Here is a 21,287-nt window from a genome sequence, read left to right as displayed (position 1 = left end):
TTGGCATTTAGTGAATTTTATTCCATGGAGAATGATCATTCAGCCAATTCAGGAAAATTCATGGGCCAGAATTCAGTACTTAATGAAAAAATAGATTTCATTAAACAAAGTTTCATGTTAGAAGCTCCCTAAATTCTTTTGGTTCCTTGCAGGTAATGAAAACTGTATAGAGGTACTTTTGGAGCAGAAGTGTTTTCGAACATTTATCGGTAATCCTTTCACTCCACTGCACTGTGCAATGTAAGTAGAAAAACTGGAAGTTAACGGTGTGGCTTGAATTCTTTAAACCACACCTAGAGAAAGGGCTTTTGGCAGAAGGAAAACTCTTTTAGATTACAGATAAGACCAGTATATTCCATTTTGCTGCTAAAGGCAAATAAGTCTGATATCAAAGTGTAGTATCTAATGTTAATGATTTTTCAGGAGCTTTTTGTGAAGTGCCATGGTTCCAAGGTGGCTCACAAACCACCCAGGGAAACGGTAGGAAGGGGTGGACTGAGAAACAGTACCCACCATGTGAAGAGCTCTTCAGGTGTATCAATAGTCATGCTTGTCTGCCAAATGCTAAAAATAAGTTGGGGTTAGCAATATTATCCCTGTGGATAATTAGAAATACATTTTATTTCAGGAAGATTTCATATATGGTAATTTTCCAATCTTCATAATGTTGAAATTCTTTGGTAAATGAAACTTTTGCTCAAATTTTGTATCAAAATTTTTAAATGCATCAGATTATTAAAGATACAGTGCATAGAAAGATGGAGTAGGAGGGGATATATAATTTTTTAGAGAGCAATATTTTAAATTTTTAAACCTATTTTCATTTTAGAATAAATGATCATGAGAATTGTGCATCATTGTTACTCGGGGCCATAGATTCCAGTATTGTCAATTGTAGAGATGACAAAGGCAGGTAAGTGATCCTAAGAGCATGGCTCTTGTCTGATGAATCTTAGCCTTCTTTGTGGCTACATAGTGGCCAAACATCTATGTTTTTGATTGAAAAAGTAATATATATACATGTTTTTAAAAATTACGTGTAATAAATGACATATAAAGAAATTACCCTCTTAGTCCAAAAGCCCTAGCCTCTTCCACTGAGAAAACTACTTTTAAACTGTTCTTTCTAAATTTTTATTTTCTTCCAAATATTTTATATGGATAACTACATAAATATATAAAAATATATATGTTTATATTCTCTTTATACAAATGAGAACATTCTATATTAATGTTCTCCTTTTAACATATCTTGGGGATCTTGCCACACCAGAACATATATATTTACCGTATTTTTAAAGCTTCATATTATTCCATTTACTGGATATGTTATAATTTAATCAGCTTGTCCTCCTTTGAAGAATATTCAAGTTGCTTCAGAATTTTGGTGTTTTAGTGAATGGTGCAATGAACAGTCTAGTACATGTATCTGTTTGCAAGAGCAAGTGCATCTGGGAGATAAAAGTGCTAGAATTGGAATTTTTTGGTTCAAAGATCATAGTATTTAACTTTGATCAATCATGCCAAATTATCCTCCCAAAGAAACCAGCCATTCACATTAAATGATGTAGGCTTTTTAAAAAATAGCCAATTGTCTACAAATCTAAGGCCTAATTTTGAAAGTATGTTTATCAATGATGAGAGAGGTCATTGGAACTCCAGATTAAAGGGTCAGTAAAGATGCTGATTTTATTATCAGGACCACTGCCTACACCCCCCAAAACTAGGGGTGCCGTTCACATAGGTGACACTTCAGTGTCTACCCTGAATGGCCTTTGGGGGAACTTGGTCACCATCTCTGTAAGCCAGTAAGTTTTATATCCCTAAGATGACACCATGCACATGTTTCTCAGGCACATATAGAAAGGGAGTGTGTTAAGTTTATAGGAAGCTAACATCATACCTGTTTTAAATCGTTAGGACACCACTTCATGCAGCAGCATTTGCTGATCACGTGGAGTGCTTGCAGCTTCTTCTGAGACACAACGCTCAAGTGAACGTGGCAGACAATTCAGGGAAAACACCGCTGATGATGGCTGCTGAGAACGGGCAGGCTGGTGCCGTGGGTGTGTGCTTGACTTGTGGACTTGGAGTTTAGGCCTGTCTAAAACCAAAGGAATGTAAAGTTGGGAAAGTGGTCATCCTCTCAGTATATACATGTTAGAGAAGATCAACATTGTATTTAAGCCACCGGATCTGCTTGCTGTTCATCTTTAGTCCCCTGTTAACTTGGTTATTGATAGACTTTGTCAAAGTGAGCCCACCTTTCCAGAGTGAAATCTGTCAACATTTAGAAACCAAATAGAATAATAGAATCATTTTACCTGGAAATAGCAAAACTGTAAAGACAATTAAAATTAATGCCTATAGGGACTTCCCTCATGGTCCACTGGTTAAGACTCCATGCTCCCAATGTGGGAGCCCGGGTTTGATCCCTGATCAGTAAACTAGATCCTACGTGCCTCAACTAAAGATCATGCATGCCACAGCTAAGACCTGGAGCAGCCAAAGAAATAAAAATAAATGAATGACTATGGAATTTGGATTTGAATAGAACAACTATGGCAATAAAGTGGCTTCCCTGATAGCTCAGTTGGTAAAGAATCCACCTGCAATGCAGGAAACCCCGGTTCGATTCCGGGATTGGGAAGACCTGCTGGAGAAGGGATACGCCACCCACTCCAATATCCTTGGGAGAATCCACCCGCAATGCAGGAGACTTGGGTTCAATCTCTGGGTTGGGAAGATCCCCTGGAGAGGGAAAGGCTACCCACTCCAGTATTCTGGCCTGGAGAATTCCATGGACCATATAGTCCATGGGGTTGCAAAGAGTCAGACACAACTGAGTGACCTTCACTTTCACTTTCATGGCAATAAATTTTTCCTTTTTTCTTTAAAAATACCTGTGGCAGATTCATTTTGATATTTGGCAAAACTAATACAATTATGTAAAGTTTAAAAATAAAATAAAATTAAAAAAAATATTAGTTATGGTAATGTGAGTATACAAATTTAAAAGCATTATTGTTTTGGTAGTAACTTCTTCAAAATGCATGTAATTAGCATGTAGTCTTAGTAACTATCTTTTGGCTTTTTCTGCAGATATTTTGGTGAACAGTGCCCAGGCTGACCTGACTGTGAAGGATAAGGACTTGAACACATCCTTACATTTGGCTAGTAGTAAAGTATGTAAATGGATTTGAAACACTGTTATTTTAGTGTAATGATAAAATGATAATAATAATACCTAAATCTGTCCATCAGAAGTGTGTGTATCATGGCTCTTAATTAAGATGTATGTTTTCCCAGGATGGTGTCATTCTCAGTGGAATCAAAGGGGGATGCAGAGGGCAGACCCACACAAAGGGGTTGATGGGCTGTGCTTTTCAGGGAATTTGCCACTTGAATTCTTGCCACAATCTGGTTTGATGCTGCCACTGAATCTGTCTTCATGGTTGTGGTATCATATTTTGCTTTTAAACACAGATTAGGAATTTAGTTAAATGGCTTCTAAAATATAAGCAGTTCCACATATTTTCATTTATTCTGCTTGAAGACATTGTAATAACACAGCCAAAAATACTCTTTTATGAGACAAATAAATGTATTCATTTAGGTATGCTTCTATTGTCTTCCTTTTCTTCTGGTACATAGTTCAATGCAAAGAATGTGTGTGTGTGTGTGTGTGTGTGTGTGTGTGTGTGTCTGTGTGTTTTAAGAGCATCGTGTTCACATATAGCTCAAGGTTCCTGCTTCTGTAAAAAGATAAAAGTATGATTTTATGAGAGTGGGATCATACTGTTGGATAACCTGCTTTCGTTACTGAATCATATATTATGAATATCTTCCTTTCAGATATCATATATTATAGTGTTTTAGAAGATGTATGGAACCCTGCCTTAGGATTGTGCTACCCTTGATGCAACCCATCCCCTATTGCTAAACATTTCCTTGTTTCAAATACATGCTACTGTAAATAATACTAATTGTAATATAGTAATCTGAATAAATCCCTAAATATGAAATTAGTGAGTCTAAGGCTATGAACACTTCTAAGACCAAAATGCCCTGTAATAAGGTTTTAACCATTTACATTCCACCAGCAGTACATGACAATGAAAACTCCATGGGCTCTTCTAAAATTATCTTTATGTGTCTCCCTTATAAGGCATTGTAATGTGAGGCTAGTTGACACCAGTGATGGTGGTTTGTTCCAATATAGTTGTATTATCAAAGGTGTTATCTATAGCCAGTGGTACCAGAAGTCGCAGCTATTCCTTTCATTGGTTACATTTTCCCATTTCACGATCCACAAAAAGTGGATACCACAAAAAGTGCTCGGGTTCCTGAAGTTCATGTCACGTTGTAGTATTTTCATGAATATAAGTACAATGCTTTTCAGACTTATTGTGCAAATGAATCCCCTGATATCTGGTTCAAATGCAGATTCTAATTTAGTAGATCCAAGAGTGGGGCTTGAAGGTCAATATTTCTAACTCCCAGGTGATGTTATCCTGCTGTTCTGTTGGGCCACATTTTGAGTGTCAAGGGTTTAGGAAGTGGTCACCCCTTAACCAGGCACTGGGCCTGAAGTTCCAAAAGGGTCTCTATTTCATTAGTTGATTCTCTAGATTTTAAACTATCACTAGTCATAACATATAGAGGTATCTTTTGAATGAGGAATAAAAGAATGACCTTTGCTGGAAAAGACTCTATTAAATAAGACAGCCAGTGATGAATGATACAGATAACAGGTACAATGGGAATTCCAGTGATAGGTGGATACTGAGGTGGTATTTGAAGGCTTGAAGAAGGAGATGGGACTTGACTTGTGTTTAAAAAGCTTTGTTGAAGAATTTAAAGGACACTCCTAATTCTACTCTCTGTTTATCTGCTGACCTAGCTGACATATAGCATCAACTTCAGCTCTCTAGACAGTAATTCTAAAAGTTATCGTAAAAATTATAATATTTTAGATCAGATTTATATTAATCAAGTCCTAAAACACCTTATTTAGAATCTTTGAAAATCTAGGGCTGATTAACCATTTGCTCTTAGAATAAAATGTATTATTCAGAAAATAGCCTATTTTGATATTAGGCAGGGAATACATGTTAAATTTAAAGCATACTGAAGTGATTTCCCCAGGACATTTCTGTATCTCTGTTCCATTTACTTATCTTTTTTTCCTTTGTTAGGGTCATGAAAAATGTGCCTTGTTAATACTTGACAAGATACAAGATGAGAGCCTTATTAATGCAAAAAACAATGCACTGCAGACGTAAGTGTGACTACTAAAGTCTGACTAAGTCCCAGATTCATAGTCATTTATTCGACCAACAATAAAAATGTGCTATATTCTAGGCTAGAGTTGGGGGACGCAGTGATGAAAGACACAAATCTGGCTTTTCCTTTGTGAAGTTCATGGTCACTATCTACAATTGCTGACCAAGCTAGACATTTTTAGTTAGAAATTTTCTTCTGATATGCCTTCATAGAATTTTGTGAGGTCTGTGTTTTTCCTTGCTGATATTTCTAAGGTAGTACTAAAAATACAGTGGGTTGTTAGAAAATCTTATCAGCTGCCATATTTGAGGATAAACTATTTGTTTAAATGTGTTAGTTTTGTGTATTCTTACTGGAAAACAAGTTTTATAAATCAGGTTCCCAGAATATGTTTGAAGCATTTAAGCTATTTGTGTTCATTATATTTTAATATAATTCAGTGTAATCCTTAGCATGAAAGACCCAAAAGCTGCTTCATTTTCCATTTTAGGAAATTATTTGTGCATTTGTTTTAAGGGCAAAGAAATATAAGAATTTTTTTCCATTAAGATTTTTAAGCAGAGTAGCAGTATATTGTTTGACATTATTCTTTAAGATATTCTAAATTCAAGAAAACTTCCTTTCATGCCTTTAGTAATAACAAGGTTTAAGATTATGTATATGGATGATAATAACACCAGTCATATTGATTTCATATTGATTAACTGTGTGAAACAGTGATTCAAATACTGATGTAGAAAGCAAGGGGTAAAGAACCTTCTAGAAAACACACCAGAACTTGAGTTCTTTCTCTGGCTCCCTGTGACTTGTCACTAAGGTTGTTTGAGGTGTAAAATATTTGTACAATAATATCTGCAGAAGAATTTGGGACAATGTGGAAGAACAGTTGGCTCTCTAGCTCTTCAGAAATCTTTTTTGAAAAAGTAAAAATACTCGTGTTATTTATAGATTCTCAAGTCCTCTCTTTCTTTCAACTACACAGACTACTCAAAATGCCACATTCTCGTACAAATATGTATCACGGTTGACACTCGGTGTTGTCTTTTTTTCAGACCCCTCCATGTGGCCGCACGCAATGGCTTGAAAGTGGTCGTTGAGGAGCTGCTGGCCAAAGGGGCTTGTGTACTTGCTGTAGATGAAAATGGTAAGTGGGAAAAGTAAGCCATTATTTCAGGTGCCAATGCACCTGCTATGAAGCCAGAGGGAAATGGGAAAGCCAGGAGCTAGTTTAAAAAAGCAGTGAGGACTCTCTTTCCCTTGGAAGTTCCCTGTGTGTGAGCAGTCAACAAGGATAATTTGTCCTGTCTGTTGTTGTAAAACACATAGTCTCCCTGCAGTCCACCAGCGCCTTCCATGTGCATGTCATGTTAGCAGCTGGTCTCAAACTCCTCAGCATGGGGGTTGAAATATGTTAGATACACTCAACTTGGTATTCGAATGAAATTTTAACTGCACATGCTGAAGAGTTAGGGATCACATGTGTCATGGGTGCATGCTCAAGGGCTCAAATTAAAACATCTTTGTATTTCAGTTCATTCTGAGATCAAACCTCTAGGTATTATTTTACAGAACAGATCAGAACTCGTATTTTCAGTATGGATATTTGGGGAACATGAGTAAAATTTTTAAATTAACATCTAGGCTTGAAACCTTCTTCTGATCTGTACCACATTTCTTTTCTGAATGAACTAACTCTTAACAGAAGCTTTCTACTCTATTTCCTAAGAAATTTAGAAAGCTCATGAGTACGAGAATTATATTAAACTACCATGCCTTTTAACTTTGGGGAGCAAAAGAGGAACTTCTGGATATTTATCAATTCAGTAGTTTTTTGAATGTGGCATTAATTGTGGCATTTAATTCAAGTATTATAAAATGTATTAACATAATTCAACTGCTTATTACAGGTATTGGAATTAGCAGCTCATGCCTATTTCTCAGAAGTAAGCAGCCATATGACATCATTAGCTGACTCCTATTAGTTTTGGTTTTGCAGCCCCATTTATCCTAGCATGTACCCGCTCTGTCCCCAACCTGACTCATGTAGGAGATGCGGAAAGTTCTCTATTACTCTATCTCCTCAGTCTTCCTGCCCCACCTTCCCTCACCTTATTACCACTATATGTATATACATTAATACTTAAGGGTTGGAGTTTTCTCCAAAATGACCCAAGAGACCAGAATGAATTAGTTTTGCCTTTCTGCAGTGTAAGTCTGCTATATCTGGGGCTTGTTCAGCCCATAGCAAACTCAAGAATAAGTGCACCAGGGTTGTATGACCACAGCCTGTATCAGAGCTTAGCTACACCCTAAAAGCCTAGGAGCATTTGGGACGATTTTGTACCGCACTGCGATCTTAATTACTTATCACAGACCTTTGTGGAATGGAATGTTAAGGTATCTGTCCATTCTTGTTTGTCTTCATACCAGAGAGAGGACTTGTCTGTTAAGCGGGGAGGGGAGCAGAAATCAGGTCAAGTGCTAACAAATGATACAGCAAAAAATTAAGATTTTTGAGCCGGTGCCTCTGAATAAAATGAGCCAGTGGTTAGTAGAAAGTTTAGCCAGGAGAGGGGGCAGGCTAAACCTTTCCAGCCAATAGAATAAAGGTTGAATATGGGTAGACTGAATCGAAGACTTCACCTACCTCCCCATGGCTCCTGCTTCATGTGTTGAAATAGTTTTCTCTTCCAGACTTGACCCATCAAGTTCACATAGTAGAGAATGACATGACTCCATGGCACACAGCAATCTCCCCATATCTGTTACATTTAGGATTTGGGACTTTGGCTGGTGGTGTTGACATTATTTAAAATTCTGTTTAAGTTTCTTTTAAATGATAGTACATTTCACCACAACCAACCAGTGCTGTATCTCATCTACTCAAATGATTCCATTTCTCTAGAACCAGCTTCCTGGTGCATTCTTCATGTAAAGTATATATAAAGTGACAAAACAGTGTTACTGACTCTTACAGACACCTGATTCTCAACATCCTCTCTAATCGGACATGGAAAGTCATTGTTCTCAGAATGAGAGTGCCCTGACCCCAGTCCAAGGCGCATGGTGTGTGTGCTCTCAAGTGGAAACAGCTTTCTGATTGTCCTGTGGCTGTTTTTGTTTTTGTTTTTTGTGGAATTGTGTCACACACACCGCCCCCACCCCCCCCTCATGTTTCTGTTCACTAGATGAAGACTGGAATCCTGCCTAACTCCGGATAATATAGTGCTTGTTGTTGTCATGTAAGCTGGGGAAGAAAAAAAAACCCTCCATCAAATGTCTACCCCTTCCTGGTCCCCTCCAGCCTCACCCCAAGCATGACTTGTGGGAAGTAACTCCTTTTGCCTGGCATGATTTCTAACTCGACATACATCTCCACGTGTGAGGTCGTTTGAGATGTACTGTGGGACGCTCACGCCACTTCTGGATTGCCCGGACTAACCACTGCCTTGTCTGCATTTACGCCCAGGTCATACCCCGGCCCTGGCTTGTGCTCCTAACAAAGACGTGGCTGACTGCCTGGCCCTCATTCTGGCTACCATGATGACTTTTTCTCCTTCCAGTACAATGACGGCTGTCAACTTCGTTTGTTTTAAAAAAGACAGTTTGAGCAGGACGACCCTCTCCAACCTGGGTAGCATGGTTAGCCTGTGCAGTAACAATGTAGGCTCTGAGGATGGGTACAATGAAAATGATTCTGATTCGGAAACTTTCTGATTTTGGACTGTAGAAGCTTTTCCTTGATCACCCGTGGTGGAGGAAGGGAACAAAGCTTGAATTCCAGATGTATGTTGTGTTCAAGTATTATTATGGGCCGAGCTTCCAGAAGCCAGTAGACAAGGAATTAATCAAGCCCAGGGAAGGCAGCTAGGCTGTAGGGCAAAGCTCTCACACAGTTGGGCCTTGGTTTTACTTTGTTTCATGTTTTCCTTAGAGCTGAGATACTTCTGTGAAAGTCTACCTCTCATTTTAAATATGGAATTTTAAAAAAACATTTAATTCTTTTTCTTTGGGGATAATGCAACAAAGAGGGAGATTTTTTTTTTTTCTTTTTTTCATGTACTCACTCAGCAGTGAGTTCTCAAAAGTGTATCAATATAACATTCATGTCCCCAAGGAAGGGAGGGAAGGGCTGGATAGGAGATGCCTCAAACCTCTGCTCAATTTGATGTTTACTTCCTTACTAGAAGCCAAAGGTAGAGGTGTTCATCTTCAGAAATAATGCCTGTAATAATCTTTTTTAAGGGAGTCCAATTATTCATAGGCTTCCCAGGTGGCGCTAGTGATATCCTGTCTATAGTGTACTGAAATATCCAGAACTTCTCTTTGAGGATTTTTAAGTTGCCAAATGAAGGGGAAAATCCACTGAAAATTGAACTTGCTTTTTTCATTTAACAAAAATATGGCACCCAGTGCTCCCTGTAAAAAGCCTGTGACTAATTTTCACCAAATGATTGAACCGGAATCACTTCAATAACATTTCAGGTGAAAATTATATTGCACCAAAACTTTTGAGATATATGCAAATATGAAACTACCCTTTATTAATTTGTCTGTAAATCAAATACTAACTTTATTAAAAACATAAGAGCCATCAGTATTGTTCATCAGTAGTGAAATGTTAAATGAGCTTTTCGGTCAAAGTCATGCTCAGTGAGTGGAAGTGTGACTCCAAAAAAGAATGAAGTGAAAGCACAATGTAAAAATGGGTGAAATGGAAATTAAAGCCGATTAAAGTTGCTTCCTGATGAAATCATCGTAGTGAACACTGTGTCTGCTCCCTCTCCTCTGCCAAAGCTTCTAGGTCAAATGGACCCCGCTCTGCACCTGGAATAGCTGTACAAAAAGAAGAATGAGACTTTAAATTATGCACGTACACATGCACATGTATATGTATGTATTTATCTGTGTCTGTAGTTCATCAGTCAGCTATACACAAGGACCAAAATGCTTCAGTCTAAAATTGAAGATTTAAATTGTTTTCCTTCAAAGTGGAAGTAAGAACTGAAATAGCTTTTCTATGGAGTTAAAATGTAATCTTTTTGCGTAAGTCTTTATTGTATTTTATATTTCTTATGACACAGATTTCTAGCTGATGGCTTAACATTTGTAACTAATAATGTGTTTACCACAGCTTAATTTTTTGCCAAACTAGAGAAAATGTTCATATACTTTGATGTATATGTGTTTGTATTTATTTGAAATGAAACAAATGCCTAGGAAATATCCATTGTTTATTCTCTTTTGATTCTTACTTGTCTTACTTCGAATAACGAGGAAGCCGGAAAATATACAGAACTTTCCCTGGGCTGGCCTGCATTCCTGAGGGCAAGCCCAGAAATTCCACTGCTAAGGTTTCCAGCCGACCCTCAGGTTCTTCCACATCGGTTGAAAAAAGGTACAACATCCATGACTCAGCCTGCGTGTAGCCAGCTCAGAGCTTAGAATACACTGCAGTCCTTATGCTTTTCTTCGAGATGAAAACTGAAGTGTGTAGTGGGTCTTGTGCACAAAGAGGGCCCAAAGAAAGATACGGAAATTATCCTGAATGTGCTGAAAATCTCATGGTCCCAGCAGCCTAATGGGAAACTCTGTCAGTGTGTGGGCACATGTACTAAGAAGAGAAATAAAAATCACCAGCTCATGCTATTTTCTACTTGAGGAAGAGACAGGACAGAAATATGTTGCATTAGAGTACTGCTCTCTAATATTTTATAATGGGTTCCATTTTCACTCTGGAAATTTCTATCTTAATGTATGTGAGATATTTTTTAAACAGTGTCCTAACATACCTGGATCAAATACAGATACCATACTATGTATTTCATCTACCTGTAAAAGTCTTCACTCTGTAATATTCTGGATTTTATTAAAAATTCAAGTTGGGTTCTTCACAAATGAGAACTTGTTCAAAGGACTTAGAAGAACTGCTATTAGTTTCATTGAAACCTTTTGTTTCACCACTGCCATTGTGTTTTTTTTAATTCTTGGTGTTGTGTTCCTTTCTTTTCTCTGTCCTTTTTGTCTGCTTGGAGAAGATGAGTTTTGAAAAAGTGGATAAATTGCTAATGAGCAATAATGACCTTACCTTTACCAAAACCCTGAACGTAAGGGAGCTCTAACACTGCAGAAATGTGATGTATTGTGGAGTCTTTTTCCAGAAGTGAATGGAAATCTTGCTCAGTTGGCCTTTAAAGCAGGAAACGCGACGCCTGATTTAATGGTGAAGCAGCGTTATCATTTCTCCTATAGAGTAGCACAGAGAACAAGAAATACTACGGCAAGGCAGTGACAGCTCTGTGACATTATCTCTGTGGAGCTGTTCTGACTTTTCCCCAGTCTCACTGCCAGAAAGGAGGAGGACAGAAGACCAAAAGAAAATCATGCCGTGAATTGCTTATTGAATCTCTCTCCCCCACTCTCTTTCTCTTTCTCCCTCTTCCCAAGACCAATTTTTTTCCCTTAAGAAACGACTTTAAAAACTGAGTTCTGTGCTTTTCACTCACATCTCTTAGAAAACTAGATTTGCCACATAGCTTTCTAAGAAAAACAAAAACAGAACACATTGTGCTTTTAATTGAGTCTTGGTTGTTTTGTGCTTTTACCTAAATATGTTATTTTTAGACTGTATTTTAACCACAGCCACAGGGATCATGTTTCATTGCACTTACCTATTTGCCATGTCTGCCTATCCTTGGTAAATACATTACTATCTGCAAATTGCCTAAAATCTGCTATGATTCTACAGTAAATAGCTCAGGGGATTTCTATTTATCACTAATAAAAGGGCACCATAGTATGTTTTGGTACTTTAGGCAGTAAACAGCTGCTGGGTTTATTATTTTATTATTAAATTAGGACAAGAACATCAAATGGATTTGCTGCACTAGTCATTCTTTGTACTGTTGAGCAACTTGGTTTGCTTATCTGTTGTGTTGGTTGAAGAACCCATCCCTTTTTTTTTTGTCTTGTGATATGAAGTTAGAGTGCCTTTTTATATTTGTATATTCTGAAAATATTCTGTGAAATGTTTTGTATTTTTTTTTCATTTGAGTGTTATCAGAGCAATATAATACCAGTGAGTTTTCATTTCAGCCTTTCTTTGAATGTATAAAGTGTCTTTTTCCCTCTTTCCCCTTTTACCTGCTTTGAAATGAAAATGAAGATGCTGAAGTTTTCTATAGGAATTATGTTTGATTTTGCAGTGCTACAATGCTTTCTTTTTACAAAACCATAAACCATAGGTCAGTGTTATAGGGGAAGAGCATTTAAGATAGTGACAATCTGAGTGTGTGTATAAAATGTAATTCTATGCGTTTCTTATGCAGTGACCTAAAAATTCAACGCAAATATCTTTTGTTTGGTAGTTTTGTCTATATATTTTATGCTTTAGCATGTGCAATATATCTTTGCAAGGCGTGATGATACAAATCTGGTGCCAGTGTTACATTTTGCATAACATATTTGTAACAGCATAAAATATTGTTTGATGATTTCAGTGGGATTTTGTCCGTAATGTTTTCTTATGAAAATTGGAGTTGAATGACTCTGGTAAATGCCATGACTATAAAAATGAGGAAATGACTTTTAGTTCAGTGAATGACTTTGAACCAATTGGAATCTTCTCAAGCACAGTTTAATACTTTTTCAACTACTGAATGCTAATCATGTCATGAAGTACTTAACTGTAATATACTATGGAAATGCATTCAGATGGTTATTTTTCCAAATAAAAGCGGTACAAATATTATTGCAATTTGTGTTGTCTTTAAATTTTCCAGTTATGATGATTTTGCCAATTATTATGCTAACTTAAACTTTTGTCCCCTACTAAAGCCAAATTAACCTTAAATTTTTAAAATAATCAAGATAGAGGTATATTTTCTATTTTTGTTTATATAATCACAATTAAAGCAAAATATTTCAGACAGATATTTTATGTTTATTTTACCTATTTATGCCTCCAGCATTTTTTATAAAGAAGTTAAGCTGGCTTGCAACAAAAGACGTGATAAACTGGAAACAGGAAAATTAGGACAACAAAAAAGAACTCAAACTACAGGAATTCTAAATTTAATGCAGTGGTTATAACTAAATTTGAGTTTGGTCTAAATTTTCTCACAGCCGAAGTAAGACGGAGAAATGTGATTAATAATAATATATAATTATTTATATAATAATGTAATCTATATAATAAAGTCTATAGATCACATATATCAGAAAAGGAGAAACCTGTTCAGTTCAGTTCAGTCACTCAGTCGTGTCCGACTCTTTGCGACCCCATGAATCGCAGCACGCCAGGCCTCCCTGTCCATCACCAACTCCTGAAGTTCACTCAGACTCACGTCCATCGAGTCAGTGATGCCATCCAGCCATCTCATCCTCTGTCGTCCCCTTCTCCTCCTGCCCCCAGTCCCTCCCAGCATCAGGGTCTTTTCCAATGAGTCAACTCTTCGCATGAGGTGGCCAAACTATTGGAGTTTCAGCCTCAGGATCAGTGCTTCCAAAGAACACCCAGGACTGGTCTCCTTTAGGTAGTGGCAGCACCCACAAAATTGTGAAATAAACCGTGTTTATCTTTGTTGCTGCCGCCACTACCAAGGTCTTAAGTTCATTCATTATTCATTCATTTCAGTCACTCAGTCGTGTCTGACTCTTTGCAACCCCATGAATCACAGCACACCAGGCCTCCCTGTGCATCACCAACTCTGGGAGTTCACTCAGATTCACATCCATCGAGCCTTCTCATCCTCTGTCGTCCCCTTTGTAGTAACACAAGACCCAACTTTTCAGCACTGTCCTTAAAGATATACATAGAATTACCTCTCCATTTGTCTCACCATTCAAATAGTCTCTCCTTGGGTAATAACTGAGAAACAGTCCCTAGAAGCACTGAGAAACATTCCTAATTACAGAGTGTTCAGCTGATGAAAAAGAGACTGCAGCGGCACATGGGGAGGGAGGCGCAGGGGAGAGCATCCTGAGTTCCTCAGATCACTGTGTCCTAGAATGTTAACAGTTCTCACAGTCTAGCCGAATCTGATTATCACCTTTTTCATGAAGACACCGAATCCCAGAGAAGTTATTTAATTGCTCAAATTTGTGTGTATTAGTGATCTGAATACACACTTCTGTCTGTAGGTGTTCTCTTTTCTATGCTGATCTGCCATACCATGTTTTGTGGGTTTTTTTTTTTTTTCCCTGCTAGAGATGTTCAGGGAGGTATTGCTCTCTGCCTTGCCTTACTCCTTATTCAAGTATACAAACCTTAGTGTTTTTCGATCTTGAAGACTGTAGAGCAAGACATGGAACAACAGACTGCTTCAAAATTGGGAAAGGAGTACATCAAGGGTATATATTGTCACCCTGCTTATTTATATGCGGAGTGCCTCATGCAAAATGCTGGGCTAGATGAAGCTCAAGCTGGAATCAAGATTGCTGGGAGAAATATCAATAACCTCAGATATGCAGATGACACCACCCATATGGCAGAAAAGGAAGAGGAATTAAACAGCCTCTTGATGAAAGTGAAAGAGGAGAGTGAAAAAGCTGGCTTAAAACTCTACATTCAAAAAACTAAGCTCATGGCATCCAGTCCCATCACTTCATGGCAAATAGATGGGGAAACAATGAAAACAGTGACAGATTTTATTTTCTTAGCCATGAAATTAAAAGACATGTGCTCCTTGGAAGAAAAGCTCTGACAAACCTAGACAGTGTATTATAAAGCAGAGACATCACTTTGTTGACAGAAGTCTATGGTTTTTTCAGTAGTCATGTACAGATGTGAGAGTTGGACCATTATAGAAGGCTGAGTGCCAAAGAATTGATGCTTTTGAACTGTGGTGTTGGATAAGACTCTTGAGGGTCCCTTGGACAGCAAGGAGATCAAACCATTTAATCATAAAGGAAATCAACCCTAAATATTCATTGGAAGGTGAATATCGATGCTGAAGCTGAAGTTCTACTATTCTGGTCAGCTGATGTGAAGAGCCAACTCATTGTAAAAGAACCTGATTCTGGGAAAGACTGAAGGCAGTAGGAGAAGGGGAGAAAAGGGGATGAGATGATTGGGGAACATCACCAATTCAATGAACATGAGTTTGAGCAAACTCTGGGAGATAGTGAAGGACAGGGAAGCCTGGCGTGCTGCAGCCTGTGGAGTCACCAAGAGTCGGACACAACCGAAAGACCGAACAAAAAGAGCAATGCTGCATAAATAGTGACTTAAAGTAGTGAGTAGGGGCTTCCCTGGTGGTCCAGTGGTTAAGAATCTGCCTACCAATGCAGGAGACATGGGTTCGATGCCTGGTCAGGAAACTGAGATCCCACTTGCCTCAGGGCAACTAAGCCTGTGCACTGCAGCTACTGAGCCCACATGCTCTGGAACCTGTATGCCAGCACTAGAGAGTTCATGCGGAGAAGGCAATGGCACCCCACTCCAGTACTCTTGCCTGGAAAATCTCATGGGTGGAGGAGCCTGGTGGGCTGCTGTCTATGGGGTCGCACAGAGTCGGACACGACTGAAGCGACTTAGCAGCAGCAGCAGAGAGTTCATGCACTGTAATGAAGGTCCCACCTGCCGCATGTAAGACCTGAAGCAGATAAATAAAAATTAAAAAACAAAACAAAACAAAAAACCTCAGTGACTTAAAGCAACAAATGTTTATCATGTCACAGTTTCTGTGAGTTAGGAGTCCAGGCATAGTTGAGTTGGGTCTTCTGTTGCGGGGTCCCTCACAGGTTATAATCACAGTGTTGGCTAGGAAAAGCTCTATTTCTCAGCTTACACATGTGGTTACTGGCAGGATTCCTCATGGGTCGTTGGACTGAGGGCTTCAGTGCCTTGATGCAGTTGACTGACCTCAGTACCTTGTCAAATGGGCTTCTCCATAGGGCAACTCACAACGTGGCAGCAAACTGAGAAAAGCCAGAGAGAAAAAGAACAAGAGAGAACTCACAGGTTTATAACTGAATCTTCAAGTGACATTCCGTCATTTTCACTAGGTCCATCCCACGTGCACAGTCACATCCCACCAAAAGGTGTGAGATGCAGAAGGCAGGAATTACTGGGAGCTGTTTTGGAAGCTGTTCACCACCCTGGCTCTGTTACAGTGTCCTTAAATTCACACCAGGATCACTTTTTCCCAATCATTACTACGGAGTTTGTTTACTTGACTTCATAAATTCACCCATTCAGGAGATACATAAGGATCTCCTAATTTCACTTGTGCTCTTATAAGCAAGCAGAAAGGGAATAATGGCCTCTCACTGAGTGATTATATTGTTGGACATTGATGTGGCACTTTGTCTCCAAACTGCTTGTCAAAGGATTCCTCTAATGCCATTCTGTAGGTTTAGATCCCTGTACATCTAGCCCTCACTTTGCACACTTAATATGTTCCAGAATTAGCTTGCAAGGCACAAAGGCATTAAGCTAAAAGGCTATTAACATAAAAATATTGTAGATAAAAGTACTGTATGAATTGTCTCTAACAAATTTCATACTGAAGGTACATTTGCTGTAAAATATAAAGCAGCCACACAGAAGGCAATGGCACCCCACTCCAGTACTCTTGCCTGGAAAATCCCATGGACGGAGGAGCCTGGTAGGCTGCAGTCCATGGGGACGCTAAGAGTCGGACATGACGGAGCGACTTCACTTTCTCTTTTCACTTGCATGCATTGGAGAAAGAAATGGCAACCCACTCCAGTGTTATTGCCTGGAGAATCCCAAGGACGGGGGAGCCTGGTGGGCTGCTGTCTATGAGGTCACACAGAGTCGGACATGACTGAAGTGACTTAGCATGGCATAATGCAGCCAAGATAATGGCTGTGCCATTCATTCATTTTCAAGCACTCCAGGGGGTGATTGAAAATGTGTGGGTCTTAGTGGTTGGCACACTGATTAGGGAGTGGGAGGGCTTGCTACTAGCATTTACTTTACTTGTGTCAGCATTTGCTGGGCCAGGGATGCCACATGTCCCGTTCATCCCAACATTCAACTCCCCACCCCCCATGCCACTGTGCCCCCACCTCACTGCTCATCTGCTCACTCTCCTCCCATTTCTGAACCATATCTTCATCACTTTATTACTTGTGAAGCTAGCTATATTTTTAAATCTGTCTTCACAGGGAATTGCATAAGCATGCTGTAATATACATCCACTCCTAAAGAGCGCTCACAAGCTTAAGAAAAAGGACTTCAGAAGGCAATGTCAAGTACAGGTTCCCCAGTTGTGTCCTTTTCTAAATGAGATTAAATGTAGGTGAGTGGAGAAAAGCACTACACAGATCTGAGACAGATATTTAATTCCTTTGTTATTAAACACTCAAATGCATGCCTGCACATGTAGGTTTTCTGTCTTCAGCAAGGAATGATTGCATCCTCTTCACAAGTGGGGAAACCCTGCTTATAAGGACAGAAACATTTTGGCCCACAATTCATAGCAGGATCTGGCAACAGCACTGTTGACTCACGTGGTTCTCTGAGCCCTGCTTGGTGGACAGTTTCTAAATACCATTTTCTACCTTTAAAGGACAATTTAATAAAGCATATTTAATATCTAGAAGAGTTTTCTAGTTTTCAAAAGTACAAATGTTGAAGCAGTACTTACAGCATAAAAATCTCACCTGTGTCTATGTTCAGTTGATAAAGTACCCAGCAATTTGAAAACCTGAAACAATTCATATTTCTTATAGTTGGGTTCCATAATTACAAACATCTAGGTTCAAATCTGCATGGCAAGATACTGCCAGCCATATAGCGATCAGAGGAGAAAACGGGGAGAGAGGACAGTGCCAAGAACCAAAGGCAGGAATGAGCGCGGCATGTTCCGGGAACAGAAATGGGCCGATATGACCAAAGACTTGTGGGGTAAAGAATGGTGGTATGAGATGAGATCATGAGTGGTCTGAGGCCAGACCCTATAAAATTGAGCTAGGAGAAAGGAGTTTCTATTTTATTCTTAATGTGATAAAAAATCTACTGAAAAAATGTAAGCAGAAGAATGGCTGTGGTCCTATATCATTTTTAAATGATCACTCCCGACTGCTAAAGGAAGGCAAGAGAGGAACCCAACTGACTGGTTAGGTGGCTAGTGCAATACTCTGGATGAGCAAAAACACGGTGGCTTGGATTGATACAGCAACAAGAGAAATAGAATGTGGAACAATTTGGGTACTTTGGAAGGCAGAGTTGATGGACCTTTCTGATGGTTTTATATCAAGTAAACAATATAGAGTTTGGGGGAGAGGCTGGGACTGAAGTCATATGAAATTATAAGGAGCAGAGGGATTGCCTTGGGAGTAAATGTAGAGAGAGATGAACCATAAATTGTGGGCCCTCCAACATTTAGACACTGGGAAGAGATGGTCTAGCAGAGAAGACCAGGAGAGAGTGGCTAGTGAGGCAGGAGGAAAAGCTAGAGACCTAGATGTCCCTGAAACCTAGGAAATAAAGAATGTATGGAAGGAGGGTCAGTTGTACCTACTGTCTCAATTGCTTCTGGGAGGTCAAATAAGATATGACACAGTGAGACCACTGGATTTGGCAACATAGAGTTTATTAGTGACTTTTGCAAGAATAGATACACTGGAGTGGTAAGGACCACAATCCAAAGCGGCTGGTTTAAGGAGAGAAAGAAAGAGAAGGTAAAAGAAAGAAGAAAAATGAGGCAGTAGCTGGAGGAGGATGTGGAAACTAGAGAGAATGTTTGTCTTTTAAGATAGGGGATGCTGTACTATGTCAATGCTAAGGGGAATGTCTGGGAGTGAGCAGGAAGAAGGTGCAAAAAGGGATGGGAAAGTTATTTCAGAAAGACCATTTTAGAGCAGCAGAGGAAAACTGATTGAGTAGGGTTTAGTACACTTGAGATTTATGACCATGAATTTAAATGGTTATCAGTAATCCTGGTAGGTTTTTTTCATCAATGTTGGTACAGGCATAGAGTAAGTAGATAGTGGAACTTAAACAGGGACAGAGCTCTGCGATATGAGTGCAAGGGGAGTTATGGAACTAAGATGCATTCAAGAGACATGATTATATAGATCGTGGATTCTAAACTGGGTAAGGAGGGAAATGAAGACATGAGGGAGCTGATGGATGGTGAAAAAGTAGCCCATCACTGGATTGAAGGTCTTGGTAAAATAGAGGAATTGTTGAATTGTAGCACCAGAGTTGGTAAGCTAAACATGAGGTGCTTGAAGTGAAGATTTTAGAAGTGGTACTTTTTTATATTGATGACCAACCTAGATAGCATATTCAAAAGCAGAGACATTACTTTGCCAACAAAGGTCTGTCTAGTCAAGGCTATGGTTTTTCCTGTCGTCATGTATGGATGTGAGAGTTGGACTGTGAAGAAGGCTGAGCGCCGAAGAATTGATGCTTTTGAACTGTGGTGTTGGAGAAGACTCTTGCGAGTCCCTTGGACTGCAAGGAGATCCAACCAGTCCATTCTGAAGGAGATCAGCCCTGGGATTTCTTTGGAAGGAATGATACTAAAGCTGAAGCTCCAATACTTTGGCCACCTCATGCGAAGAGTTGACTCATTGGAAAAGACTCTGATGCTAGGAGGGACTGGGGGCAGGAGGAGAAGGGGACGACAGAGGATGAGATGGCTGGATGGCATCACTGACTCGATGGACGTGAGTCTGAGTGAATTCCAGGAGTTGGTGATGGACAGGGAGGCCTGACGTGCTGCGATTCATGGGGTCACAAACAGTCGGACACGACTGAGTGACTGAATTGAACCAAAGTAAGGAACATAATCAAAGGAATGGATGGTTGAAAATGATAGAAGGAAAAACCACTGGAGATGAAGTAAAAAAAGCTGAAGAGGCCAACATAATAAATGGCTTGAGAGCCACTTAACATAGAATTTGAGCAGAATTGATGAGAAAATTTGGCCACTTCAAAATATCTATTATTCAGATATTTTACTTTAATACACACTCAAAACTGATTTATTATCAGACTGATGTTTGGTTCCAGGATGAGAATGAAGCTTTTAAAGAAGTAAGAATGGTCAAGTGCATTTCTGTTTAAAAAAAGAAGAACAACCAGACCTTGACTGGAATACAATGACAGGTTTTATAACCATATGGTTTAACCTAATGTGTTTATGAGGCTCTTCAGAAAATAGGACAGATGGCTAAGAGCTGCAGAGTGAACGAAAGAAGTGTGTGGAACAGACAAACGTCTTAGTGATCACAAAGAAAAATTCAATACTTCCCAGTGGGCCTTCCACAGAGGACAAAAGACTAAATTCATTGGAATTCTGTACTGCTCTGTAAGTGAAAACTAAATTTGCTTTAAAATACTAACTTATCCTGAAATCTCAATTTTTAACAACAACAAAAATGTTAATTTGGGCTTATAATTCCCCTCTGAATTTCTCTTTTCAGAAATGCTTTCTCCTTTTCCAAGTCCATGCTATAATTTTATGTTGCTTGACATGTTTTATTAATATGTTCTTCAGGCCTAAGATTTATTCCTTGGTATTTTGTTATTACTTAAAATCTGTAAAAACTTTGTTAGAGGACTGTTAATGGATAATTGATGGATTTTCTGCTTAACTTTATTCACAAGGGTTTACATATTAGCATGTAAATTTTGACTAGGCTGCTAGGCCTATTTCATTTTGTCATTAATGCTACCAAAAGCTGATAAAGGGCTCAGTTGGTACCATCTGGAAGCTTGATTTGTGATGTCACAGCTGACACTAGAAGTTAGTTTGAGGAAACTAATTAATTTCTCCCATTTCAGATATTGAAAAAGAAAAGCTTTCATGATGCTAAAAGCATTTCGCAGAGATAATACCATATTTTCCAGTGTATATTAATTCCAGTAGTCTTATTTTCCTTGCTGTCAGCCTCATAATCTGATAGAGACTTGGATAGTGCAAAGCAGAAAATATCTGTTAAAATTCACATATATGTTTATAGGTGCCTATATATTGTATGATCGTGGGCAAAGATGTGGCAGGACTTAACAGTGTTAA

The 21,287-nt window shown here is 38.9% G+C and overlaps 1 protein-coding gene across 3 annotated transcripts in view; it reads left to right on the top strand.

Moving 5' to 3' along the window:
- ANKRD44 (ankyrin repeat domain 44) overlaps positions 1-13,021 on the top strand; it is a 313,852-nt gene extending 300,831 nt beyond the window's left edge. For 2 of the 3 annotated variants that reach the window (XM_055572996.1, XM_055572998.1), the window contains exons 23-29: positions 153-240; positions 830-913; positions 1,921-2,066; positions 3,103-3,185; positions 5,199-5,281; positions 6,339-6,430; positions 8,756-13,021. In XM_055572996.1, the coding sequence (XP_055428971.1) occupies positions 153-240; positions 830-913; positions 1,921-2,066; positions 3,103-3,185; positions 5,199-5,281; positions 6,339-6,430; positions 8,756-9,003 (824 nt within the window). In that variant the 3' untranslated portion in view covers positions 9,004-13,021. Of the gene's footprint in view, positions 1-152; positions 241-829; positions 914-1,920; positions 2,067-3,102; positions 3,186-5,198; positions 5,282-6,338; positions 6,431-7,193; positions 7,230-8,755 lie in introns of all 3 variants that reach the window. The other variant, XM_055572997.1, reaches the window with a different exon arrangement.
- The last annotated feature ends 8,266 nt before the right edge of the window (positions 13,022-21,287 follow it).

The sequence above is a fragment of the Bubalus kerabau genome, chromosome 3 (assembly GCF_029407905.1).
Source record: "Bubalus kerabau isolate K-KA32 ecotype Philippines breed swamp buffalo chromosome 3, PCC_UOA_SB_1v2, whole genome shotgun sequence".
Lineage (NCBI taxonomy): Eukaryota > Metazoa > Chordata > Mammalia > Artiodactyla > Bovidae > Bubalus > Bubalus kerabau.
This window is presented reverse-complemented; position numbering and strand designations above follow the sequence as displayed.